The following is a 12798-nucleotide window of genomic DNA, read 5'->3' as shown; positions in this document are numbered from 1 at the left end:
TTCAGATGAAAAAAAATTATATAAATAGGTCTACAAAATTATATAACTTTAAATAAATAAAATCTATAGTTATATGGTTCATAAAAATAAATATTGTAAAACATAAATACTTGGATTATTGTCATATAATGCATTTAATTAAATATATAGAACTTTCAAGCTCGCAGAATTGTTCCAAACTCGCGATTCTACACGATCTTACCGATTTCACAGATTCTACCGAGTTTATGCAGAAAACGAGTTTATTTTCGAGTTAATTCGGAAGCTATATCTGGAAACGTAAACTCGTACGAGTTTACGAATTAACTCGAGAGTTTGATAACCATGGTTGAAATTATGACAAAATGATCAAGTTAAGACTAAAACCATATATAACCTTGTGACCATTACCCCCCTCAGAATTTTGTTAATTCTAAAGCACCATCAATTCAAGTCTCTCATGATCAGTGGCCTAGTTCGTATATTCTTTCTAGCTTCAAATAACAGTCAGAGTATAAATCAATTTTTGGAGCAATTTTCTTACTAACATCAATCCCTTTAACAATTAATGTTCTTAATTTCACGTCATTGTGATTTTAGCAAAAGGGAGAAAAAAGGTATACGAGCCCCTGCTACTTCTCATTTTCATGTTTGCAAAACGCTATAGTAGCAATTTTTTTTGCACAAAACAAATAAAAGACCTGAAAATTAAAAGTCTTACGCGAAGAACGAAAAACTTGGACATCAAATAAGACCTGGGCAAACAACTAAAGACCTCAAAAAGACAAGCATTTAATCGAAGAACCAAGTATTCAGTAAGCTTCACCCGCAATCGAGATTGTTAAATCTCTGGTCCTGGCCCCAAGGAATGAGGAGTTGTGTGCCCCAAGGGAAAAGGGGTTCACGCTTACCAATCTCTATTTGAGGGTGATGCATCCTTCTGAAATTTGAGCATGATACGTGCTCGGAATATGGTCAAACTCAAGCATGAAGAAACACAACAATTGAAGGAGCACACCATTAATTGGAACCAATCAGTTACAGGCCAATAGTGCCTTGGTGCGTATGCATATCTTGTATATATTCTTCTCATTCTCCCATATTCTTCAGTTTTCGACATAAATGTTTCCATTTTTTTTTAAATTAACATTGAAACTAAATGATTTTTGGATACCATGAAATTAAGAACTTCGTAAATTGCGTTTGCGGATTTCCTATTTGCAGTTACAATGTTGCATCATATTTTTGGACAGTTGATTTAAAAGTTCTACAACTCAATTTAAAAATCATCCCAACCACACAAGGAGGGGCTCAAGTGATAATCAGTACGAGAAACATACAACAAAACTGATCATGGCTTGAAATCCATGGGAACTGTACTGAACCAGATTGAAGTTGGCATCCTATACATGAGTGAGAAATGTAAAGGAAGCTAGCTAAAAATCACCACGTACGTATTGGGAGTCTTTCTATTTACCAATACAGAACTTACCAAATATATTTGATAAAACCTCCTCCGATATATTTTCTCCACTTATTTGTCCAAGGGACAATGCAGCATCCCTCAAATCAATTGTCCAAAAATCCAGAGGCAGTTCCTCCTTTATTGATGATTGTAACCTTGCAAGTGCTTCCTTGGTCCGAACAAGTTGTTCACATTGTCTCTGAAACATCGTTATATCAGCAAACACAATCCAGATTCAAGACCTCCCCCCCAAAGAGAAGAAGCTTATTTTACTACTCTTTTTTGAGTATGTGGGTGCATGTGCAAGAATGTTGTCATGTAACAGAAGATCAACACTAGAGCCATTGCTTGGTTGGAGTGAAAATGGAATGGTAGAAAACAGAAAAGTCTTTGTTGAGTCCAGCAACATCGTTATTTACCATCAACCATTTTATTCTTAGCTAAGCATAATTTTGACCATTACTCCTTGTTCAAATTTACCAAATAGAGATACGTGGTCTCTAAGAGTCTATTCGTTCTTTCTCTTCCCATTCAAAAGGTTAAGAAAACTTTAAAGCTCCTACTAATTTGTAAGAAAGATGGAAAGCCAAAATGATAGTTTACCTGATTGACAGTCCATCTGCGACCCCCAGCAGGAATGCCTTCAAGACCCACAATCTGTAATACCGCCCTCTCTAAGTCTCGTAATCCTTGACCAGTAACAGCACATGTAAACAAATGTTTGCTGAACATTTTATGACTCTGGAATCCTTTGTCCCATTCAGTCTCAGCACAAGGTTTACAATCTATCTTGTTGACCACAAGGATTACTGGGGTGGATGATCCAGTTGATCCCTGTCTTACAACAGAAAGGTTAAGTAAAGATTGCAGACTAATATGAAAATGCATCTTTTCTTTTCTCACCGCATGACAGAAAATAATAACAGGTACCAAGCTTAATACTAAAAGAAAAATGAAAGGTGTAATGCAATATTTATTATGTTTAAGAACAATATCCTGCAGAATGTAATTTTTAGAGATAACTACAGGATCTAAATGGTCTTATGTAATTGATCCCACCTAGCAGAAAAAAGTATTTTACCATTGTTGACTATATAGGATACCAAAGCATTTAAGGCAGCCAGGTGTCTGTATGCCAATTTATCATGTCATATGATATTAAGAATATGTTTGTGGTAACATATATAGTTTGATGCTTCCCAGTTAGCATAGATATCTTGATACTACGTTTCTCTCAAATGTTAAATGATGCGACTATTTCTCCTTCAAATAAAATGTTTACGCTGCTATCTATATCAAAATAGTAATTAGATATAATGAATAAAACAAAGGAGAGAGGAGGAAAAAAATTATATGGTCAAACCTTGGTAGATTGAATCCTTTCGAGAAGTTTGGTGTCTTCCGATGTCCACCCTTCAACAGCACTCACTGTCATGATAATTACATCAGCACCCCTAGCAACTGCTTCAGACCGCTCTACGCCTAGTAGGAGAATAGAAATATAATTCCAGTACATCATGTGAAGTAATGATGTTAAGGTAAGTAGCATAACACTAGACGCATGCGAAAAAAGACATATAATCCAACTATATAGCTAAGTCATCAGGCAAAGTCTATAGCCGTATTCTATCTAATTTTCACTAGATTTTATTAGTGTTTCATTTAAACTACACTTAAAGCAAGCAATAATTATTAGAAAGCTTGTATAAAATTACTTTGAGCTGACTATATTTAACTTATCCAAAAAAGAAAGAAGATGCTACAAAAACAAAGGAAAATTACAGATATCCTGAACTTAAAGGAGAAAAGAAAGAAAGCCGCACCAATCTTTTCCACAATGTCATCAGTTTCCCTGATGCCTGCTGTATCAAGAAGGGTGACAGGAATACCACTGACACTGATGCTTGCTTCAATCACATCACGAGTGGTTCCAGCAATTTCAGTAACTATTGCTCTCTCACTCTGCATGCTACAAGAAGATCATGCTCAATAAGTTAAACAATCACAATGCTTTACACACACAGACAGACATACATACATACATATACATATATTTATTATGTGTGTTAGTTCTTCCGCTTAAAGATAAATTATGGACTTGAGACGCAGATTAAGTACAAAAATACTTCGAGAATGATTTAAGTTGGCCAACACCAAGGTTGACATCTACAGAAGAGATTCAACAATAAATATCAAATTTAAGTTTTCGAATAACCAAAATGACAATGACATACTTTGCTCCATGCATTCAGAAGGCTTGACTTGCCAACATTCGGACGGCCAACAATAGCTATCTGAAAGAATTTCATATTAGGATAAAAAATAGGAACAGCAACAGTCATCCTCATATTCACATAGAAATAGAATGACAAATTCATGTTGTATCACAAAGTAATTTAAGCCTAATCAACTTTATAGAACCAGCTGGTAAAGTGAGGATTGTCCCACTTATATAATTTGTTCATTTCTTAAAAGTTTATGTGAAATTTCCGGCACACTTTTATGCCAAAAAATTTGACATCTCAAGTGTTGCAATAAATATTTTTGAGTGAACCAATAACATGTAACAGAATAGGTCTAATAAACCTTATTAGGATACTATTTGTTTCCATCTACTAAAACTAATGCCAAAACATAACATGTGAGTGGGGACAATCCTTACTTTACAAATGGGTTGTATAGGTTTGAGTTAGGTCAAAACCATTTTGTAAGAGAAGAAACAAACTTATGTACCTAATACAGCATATTATGCGATGTGTTCCAAACCAGAAAAAAATCAGAAAACCTTAAGAATCTGAATACACTGTTCCAAACCATACCTGTAATCCAGACTGCAGAAGCTTGTCATAGTTTGCTGTCTCCAATGCATTCTCAACGTCTCGTGACATGTCATGGATTTTATCCATAACCAAATTCAAATCCAGAGGCGGCATCTCATCATCGAAGTCTAAACGTGCTTCAATCTCAGTAAGCAACTCAATGCACTGACTCCGCAAAGATCGAACAAGAGAAGAAAAGCCACCCTGTCAACAGACGCAACCAGCCAAGTCTTACACCAAACATGATGACGATGATACAGTAAAACACGGAAACAGCGTCGAGTTAAACATACCTGAATTCCTTGCAGTGCAGCATCCGCAGCAGCCACAGATTTGGCGGCGATTAATCTTGCAACATTTTCGGCTTGTGAAAGGTCCAAACGCCCGTTAAGAAAAGCGCGAAGAGTAAACTCGCCTAAAAGAAGTAGACACTAATGAGCAATTTGGATTGGTTGTCGTGCGAGGGTTAAAAGAGCATTAAGTTTACTCAGAGTAACAGAGACGCACCTGGTTGAGCAAGCGTTGCTCCGGCTTCCAAACAAGTCCTTAGGACGCGGCGCAGACACACTTCGCTCCCGTGACACTGAAGCTCCACCACATCTTCGCGCGTGTACGACCTCGGAGCCAGCATCGGCACCACCAAGACCTCGTCGATGACGTTGCCATCGGAGTCCAAGACGACACCGTATTCGACGACGTGGGTGGTGGGCCGCCACGAGTTCCGGGCGGGCCGGAACACCCGACCCGCAATAGACACTGCTTCAGGGCCCGAAAGCCGAACGATTCCAACAGCGGCAGGTGGCCCCCCCAAGGAAGTTACGATGGCCGCAATTGTGGTCCCACTCCCAACAACCTCGTCGACACACTCTCCCGCTGTCAACCGCTCGTCTTTCTTCACTACTAACTTGTAACTGTCTGAACCTGCTCGGTATTTAACGGTTCTGGAGGTTTTGGAGGGAATAAGATAATGCCACGTGACGCCACAACTCAAACGCAATGCCATAGGAAGGCGCGGCGGTGGAGCGAAGGTGGCGCACGTGTTAATGTGACGGAGCACAGTGCGGAGAGCACCCATTGATCCAGTTTCAGTTTCTGTCTGGCTGAAGCTTACTCTTTCTCCATCTATCTATCGATATTTATTTTCCGAAGAAGGGCCCATTTTATCAATATGGGTTTTGGCCCATCACTCCCTCCTTATATTAAGTCTATTTTGTTTTACTTCCTGCACCCCATAACTACTAAAACCTTATTAAGAAAAGCTGTGTGTGTTTTACTATATATTGTCTCATGAAAAACATCTGGGAAAAACTCAATGGAAAAATTTATGGCGAGGAAAAAATACAAGAAGTATTTAGTTCTCCTCTTCATATAAACAATCATCTTTCATGAAAGTCAATTGCTTAAAAGTTTTACTTCCTGTTGACGTTATTGAAAAAAAGGCTAGATTTTTACATCATTGTACTTCTTGAATATTTATATCGTCAACATTTTGAAGATTCTAAATGAAAATTAATTTTCAGCAAAATATGTTGTGTTATATTTTAATTTATCTTTCTTTAAGTAAATAATACAAGCAACATTAGCCTTACGTATATTTGTATATCATTAACTACGGGGAACTATAACCTTTTTCTTTTGTTGATTAATACTTGGATGAGAAATGGTAGTAATAAATTTTAATACATTTTTAAATTTATCATTTGTTATAATTAAAATTGATTGAATATCATGCAATTCGTAATTTTTTTATTTGCTGAGTTTCATTTGTAATTTTTAATAAATTTGTTTAACAATAACACTTTTTTTTTGTTTTTATCAAATTTCCAAATTATATTAAACAACATAATACTACTTTAGTACATTTTGATCTAAATCTACTTGTTAGTTAGCCAAATCCTTCTCTAATCGATCAATCTCATATCGGTCACCGTCAGGAGCAATTCGCTTACTAAGTAAAGTTGCTTGGTCGCTGAGCTTGGCTAGGATATCCTTCGCGTTAGCTTCCCAAAGACCATTGATTAACTCTTTCTAAATATAAGTAAGGTTGAAGGGACTTTATTACCAAGTTTTAACTTGATACAAAAAATGCTTACGGCTAAAAGAGTAGACTTCTCTCCTCAAATGCGCTTGGAGAATCGAGTGGAGGAAGACTTCTTCCCATGCTTCCTCTTGTCTTTTTTCTTTTCCCACCAACCTTTAGAAGAACCAGGTGGAGGAAGACTTATCCCATGCTTCCTTTTGCATTTTTTCTTTTTTCCCCCAACCTCCCTGTTAGTAGGGGCGATGAAGATTGTGGATAGTAGAGGCATGTTCAGGATAGAAGCGACAATGTCTTCTGGATTAATCACCGTTTTGGTCGAACAATTAAGTGTAGCTAGACGGGCAAAGGCGAGCTCCTTGGACGCAATGGAGCTACTAATAGGTGTTGGATTCTTATCTAGTACTTTCCTATAAAAACCCACCTTTTTTGGATTCATGCTTATCATGATATCTATAATACAAGCAAAAATTTAGTCAAATTAAAAGTTAGACAACAAAATAACCGAGCAAGGAAGGACTACTTACCACCAACATCATCGCCAATATTGCGAGACTTATAACACTTTAGCAGCACTCTGGTTGGTTCGGCAAGGGAGCTCCTCCAACACTTGAAGTGTTGATTATTCCGTGAGTGTCATCTTGGTATCACACTAAGAGGTTAGCCTTTCGAGATTATTCATTCTTGTTAAAGCAATATTTACAATAGTTTACCTTAATTGTCATCTTGAAGTACTCATCCTTAACTTTTTTTTACAAAGAGACAAACAGTTGAAAAACACACTTGTTGGACACACTTATCTAAGACAACCACCCCACCTTCGGATTTTGTCGTGTGCTTAAATGATAAAGAAATAAGGTCATAGTAAGGCTTAAGCCGAAGACCTTACACACTATTCTGAACGCTTGAATGGCCACCTAGGGATTTGGGTGGAGTTAGGTTAGAGTAACGTTCATTGCCCGTAATACTCTTGTCTGAAAATCATCAAATGGGATATGCATGCACAAGTTCCTCGACCGTGACATACTCGTTCGTTCCTTTTACACACCCTGAGATTGACGACATAATCATTGATGTTATTCTTAAGAATGTGGAACCGCTCGGCCAAGTCCACTAGCTTGCTTTCCCGCTGGTACCAAGAGTTATGTTCATGAATTTCATGGAAAACAAACCCAAAAATCTCTAGCAAGTTCAACTCATGCCCCTCCACCGATGCATCAATTTCGACCCATTGGTCGCCCTCTATCCACCAACGCATCAGAGTTGGCAGCATACCACACGAGGTGTCCCACTTCTTCAAGCCTACAATAACTTTTTCAAATACATCGAATCAAATGCTAATATCAAGCGGTACTACCAAATTATTAGAGCATTCATCCCATCGCAACAAATTCTCGACCACTCGAGTTTAAAGGATTTGTTATAGTACAAGCCTGACCGGTTCAATATAGACACGTAAGGTTAACCTTAACATAAGATTATTAACTGATCCGACAATATAATTAGTGAGACATATAAAGTCACGTTATCTTATAAAAAAGCCCAACCAGTTTCTTGAGTTATTGATCAAACTTATGCCTAATATGATTAAGAATATTTACAGGATCGATAAAAAAATTTAAAAACTTCGAAGTTATTAATACTCAATCCGATCTAATATATATATATATATATATTATATATAATATATATATAATATATATATATATATATATATATATATATATATTATATTAATTAGCAAATACAAAAAAACCGCACTAGGATTGTCTTATGTCTGGCCATTAGCAAATTCAAAAGCAGTAATATCTTTCTCTTATTTAAAAGATTATTTCAAATATAGTTTCAAAGAGTAGTTAAGAAGTTATAACGATCTCAAAGATCCTTGTGTTTATTTATTTATTTATATACTCAGTGTTTTAATTGACTATTTTTATTATTTTAAATTGAATTTAATAATTTTTAAAATTATAAAAATGAGAAAAATCATATCTACCAAATTAGATTATTCATTTAATTTTAAAATAAAATAAAATTACATACTAAATATTTATTTTTTAATTATATAAAATCAATCCGTAATTTAAAGTTGGCTTAATTACCTACTTAGTCCCCATGTTGGGAGGTAATTTGCTATTTAGTACCCGGTTTTAAAAATGTAGGCATTTGATACCTATGTTTTGAAATTTGTATCAATTGAATCCTACCCACTTAACGCCGTTATAATTGATAACGTTTTTCTGACTGTGTACGTGATTTGTGCAAGCGTGGCAATGAGGTGGCTTAAGTGAGTTGACGTGGCAGGCTGATTTGGGAAATTGAAATGGGGTAACGTTTTTTAAATTGGGGAAATAAACTAGGGTTTTTTTTTGTACGTTCAAGAGGGCTAATTAGGGTTTTTTTTACAGGTAGCTAGTAGCAGAGGTTAAAGAGGTGAACTGAGGTGGGGGTGGCCTTCGTTGTTTGGTTGGTGTGAAGTGGGTGCCCTATGTTCAGTAACTATTGTTGTTTTCTGAGGTGAAGAAGGTCGCAGAGGTTTTGTGCCCTTCGTTGTTTGCTTCGTCTCAGGTGGGTGTCGTATCCCTGTTCTCTTCTCTGATTGTGGTTCATTTTTGGGGTTGGGGTTGTTTTGTTGGTGTGGACGACGACGCAATGTCAACGAATGACTGTTCGTCTTGCTCACGGGGAAGCTGTCGTGGTGCTTCATCAAGAGGAATGCTTGGCACACAAATATGCTATTGTGGAGAGCTTGCCGTATTGAGAGTCGCGAAAACTGCTAAGAACCAAGGCAAGCCTTTTTGGGGCTGCCCTAATTACAAGGTTTCTTCCCTTCGTGGTGTTTTTTATTTTCGGATACATTTATTTGGTTTTGGCTGAGATGATTTTGGTTGCATGTTTTGTACAGCGTAGTCGAAATGAAGAAGTGCGAGGATGTAATTTCTTCAAATGGGCCAGTGAAGATAATGTTGATGAAAGGGATTCTACAATTGGGTGGCAAAGGAGAAAGATTATGAATTTGGAAAAATCCCTTTTGGTTTGTCAGAGAAGGGAAAAGGTCTTAATCTGGATGTTATGTTTGATGGGGTTGATTAATATCGTCTTTGTATGTGTTATGTTTTAATTCTGTTGAAGTGTTGTATCAGTCACATTTTGTGATGAAGAAGTTAGTTAAATTGTGAAGAAGTTACTTAAATTGTAATGAGATTGTGCTTCTAATGACATTGTATTTATTGAAGAAGATGGTTATATTGGAATGTAATTTTCAGAAAAGTGTTATGTTTCTGGCAAGAAGTACCAAATCGTTCTAATTTTCAAAGAAGTGTTGTAATAATTTAACTCACTTAGACTAAGAATAATCTCTTTTTAGTATGGCTGAAGTACACTTTACAATTATACTGAGACCCAATCTCCAACCTTCCTATTATACTCAGACCGAATCTCCTATAGGTGTTAATTCCAGTTCAAAATCCCCACAAGTGGAAAAACAGCATCCACTGAGCGTGGACGAGCGTCCCACTTCTCGATGCCGAGCGTCCACTAAGCGGTTGTGGACGAGCGTCGTCTTAGTTCGCTGAACGAGCCTCCTCTTCTGCCTTATTGGGCGTTCGCTTCGCTGGACGAGCCTCCTCTTCTGCCTGACTGGGCGTTCGCTTCGCTGGACGAGCGTCCTCTTGTGCCTCATTGGGCGTTCGCTTCGCTGGACGAGCGTCATCTTCTGCCTCACTGGGCGTTCGCTTCGCTGGACGAGCCTCCTCTTCTGCCTCACTGGGCGTTCGCTTTGCTGGACGAGCGTCCTCTTCTAACTCACTGGGCGTTCGCTTCGCTGGACGTACTTGCGTCCACAGTGCGAGCGTCCTGTTCTCGCTGGACGAGCGTGAATTGGACGTGCGTTCTCCTGGCGAGCGTTTGTTAAGTGCAAAATATGAAATCAGCCAATACAATATGACAGAAAATACTTCAGAAAACATCACATATCATCCAAAATAGTTCAGATATCATCCAAAATGTATACATTGTTAAGTGCAAAATACACTACAGAAAGCAAAGCAACACTATTTAAAGTCAAAGTACATATCCAAAATAGAACAAAGATGTACTTAATGTTTGAAACTAGAACAATCTAAAGTTGTGCTGTAATTTCATCAGTCTGGGGTTCTTGAGTTATCTGACTTGCTTGAGTTGGGTCTGGTGTACGTTCTTCGTTTGATTATTGACTTCTCTGTGGGCACTTAGTTTTTCTATGCCCAAGTTCTCTACATATGGAACATCTCTTAGGGATTCCTTTTTTTTCCAAGTTGTGTATCATCCTTTTTTTGCTCCCAACTCTCGAGCCTTCTTTTCTTTTTTGGTCTACCTGGCAACACCCGTTTTGGTGGAGGCAAAATATCAGGATATGAAGTCCTTTGCCATAGATCAGGTCCATTGAGAGGGAAAATGATTGGAATGTATGCTTCTTGATAGGTGGAGGTTCTGAACCAGTGCGGGATGAAGTCTTCTGGATTCATGTTCATAAACCTCATTGCTGTAAGTGCATGAGAGCAAGGAATTCCTGATACAGTCCACTTTCTACAGCTACAGTCTCTTTTCTCTAAATCAACGACATACTTTTCAGCTATGTTGGATGTATGGCAGATCTCAAATATTTGCATCCCTGACCAACTGCAAAATCATGAACAATTAATGTTAAATGGAAACAGTATAAACAACAATAGTAAAGGAAATCACAAGTTGTCATACTTTGGTAGCCAATATTTTGTGTTCTGTAACTCTTTTTGTAGCCTCTTTTGAATTTTGGGGCAAATGAGACCTTGAAATCTACTTATCTTCTCTCTATTGGATGCCCACCTCTTCATCAAGTATATACGAATCTCTTCCAACATTGTTATGATTGGTTTCCCCCTTGCATCTAAGATGACACTGTTAAATCCTTCTGAAATGTTATTAACAAGTGTGTCACAAACAGGTCTTCCTGTAAATCTGGATCTAGACCAAAATCTGGAAAAAAAGATTAAGTTAAACATTTGGAAAACAACAAAGATGTACAAAACATGAAACAACAATTACAATTTTGAATACTAGCCTGGGTGGAATAGCTATCAAATGTTTGAATGCATCTTCATTAACATCCTTAATTTGTCGCATCACTGACTCCCATGCTTGAGGATGTGTTGATGATGCTGCCTTCCATAGTAATTGTCTCAGAGTTATGCCAGTAAATTTCTTCCTAAAGTTTGCATATATGTGCCTTACACAAAAACGTTGGTCCACCCCAGGCAAAAGATTTTGTAAAGCTGGGAGAAGTCCCTATCACAGTAAAAAAAGAAAGTATGACTCATAAATTTCAATCCTCATCAAAGTAATAAATAAAAGTTACACAATTACTTACTTTTTGTTGATCTGATACAAATGTGCACCTTGAACAAAAGCCCCCACCTCCAAGATCATCAATTAACAATTCTAAAAACCAAGTCCATGTTTCCTTATTCTCTACTTCAACAACAGCATATGCTAACGGACACATCTGGTCATTGGCATCTCTTCCAACAGCAGTTAAAAGTTCCCCTCCATATTTCCCTTTTAAGAAACAACCATCCAAATGTATAATAGGCCTACAACTTACAAAGCTGTCCTTACATGCTTTCAAACACACATACATTCTCTTGAATATGGCCTTATCCTCAGTTGGTTGTACCTTAACTTTAATTGTTGAGCCAGGGTTTGATCTGAGTAACTCGTGTGCATAATCAAATAGTCTTTCATATTGTTGTTCGAAACAACCATCAATATTGGCGGATGCCATTGCCTTTGCCCTACTTGTTGTAGACCTAGACACACCAATGTTGTACTTTTTACAGAATTTATTGTGCAGGTTTTTCATATTAATATCCGGATTTCCTGTCATGCTCTTCTCTAACCTCCCACTTAACCATTTAGAGGTAACTAAACCAATTTTGAATTCCCTACTGCATGTATGACTGTCTACAATTTTCCTTAACTGCCATGTACGTTGGCTACTCCTATATCCACAATATGCATACCATGGACATTTCCCTTGTGAACCAATACATTTGACGCATATTCTTCTGTTGTCATTCTTAGAAATCTTCAACTTCCTACCGTTATGTACTCCATAAGTTCTAATTGCATCAGTGAAATCTTTTTTTTCAGCAAAGTATGTTCCCAGTTGCCATTTATATTCTTTCATAGTAACTGGCTCTGAAAAGATCCCAAAATCTCCATATCCAGTTGTTTCATTATCTGACTCATCACTTAAATAAATACTGCCACAACTATCAGATTCCCACTCACTATCAGATAATCCCCGGGCCTGTACATGCTTTTTTCGAGTAGGACATCCACTTCTTGTACCCACTTCAGCAAACAAACTACCTTCGGATTCCTCTTGTTCGGGTTCTTCATCTCCTTCCAATATAACATCCTCCAAATCATCTCCTTCCAATATAACATCCTCCAAATCATCTTCATTCACAGAAGCT

General features: G+C 37.4%; 1 protein-coding gene across 1 annotated transcript; it reads right to left on the bottom strand.

Moving 5' to 3' along the window:
• Window positions 1-1157: 1157 nt before the first annotated feature.
• Window positions 1158-5372, bottom strand: LOC148204048 (uncharacterized). Its single transcript, XM_088106899.1, has 8 exons — window positions 4771-5372; window positions 4557-4678; window positions 4264-4467; window positions 3679-3738; window positions 3268-3406; window positions 2808-2926; window positions 2048-2278; window positions 1158-1643 (listed from the first exon to the last, which is right to left on the bottom strand). Exons 1-8 carry the CDS (start codon window positions 5336-5338, stop codon window positions 1449-1451), a joined length of 1638 nt encoding a protein of 545 aa, XP_087963025.1. The 5' UTR covers window positions 5339-5372; the 3' UTR covers window positions 1158-1448.
• Window positions 5373-12798: the final 7426 nt, after the last annotated feature.

The sequence above is a fragment of the Vigna umbellata genome, chromosome 2, assembly GCF_029865625.1.
Source record: "Vigna umbellata cultivar VRB3 chromosome 2, Vumbellata_1.0, whole genome shotgun sequence".
NCBI lineage: Eukaryota > Viridiplantae > Streptophyta > Magnoliopsida > Fabales > Fabaceae > Vigna > Vigna umbellata.
Note: the sequence above shows the minus strand (reverse complement) of the source record. Positions and strands in the feature narration are given on the sequence as shown.

Excerpts from the sequence above, each read along its gene's own strand:
- LOC148204048 (XM_088106899.1), bottom strand. The coding sequence starts at position 5,338 with ATGGGTGCTCTCCGCACTGTGCTCCGTCACATTAACACGTGCGCCACC. Across the intron at positions 2,279-2,807 it reads AAAGGATTCAATCTACCAAG|GGATCAACTGGATCATCCAC; the intron begins GTTTGACCATAT and ends GTTGTAAGACAG. Across the intron at positions 1,644-2,047 it reads GCAGATGGACTGTCAATCAG|AGACAATGTGAACAACTTGT; the intron begins GTAAACTATCAT and ends ACGATGTTTCAG.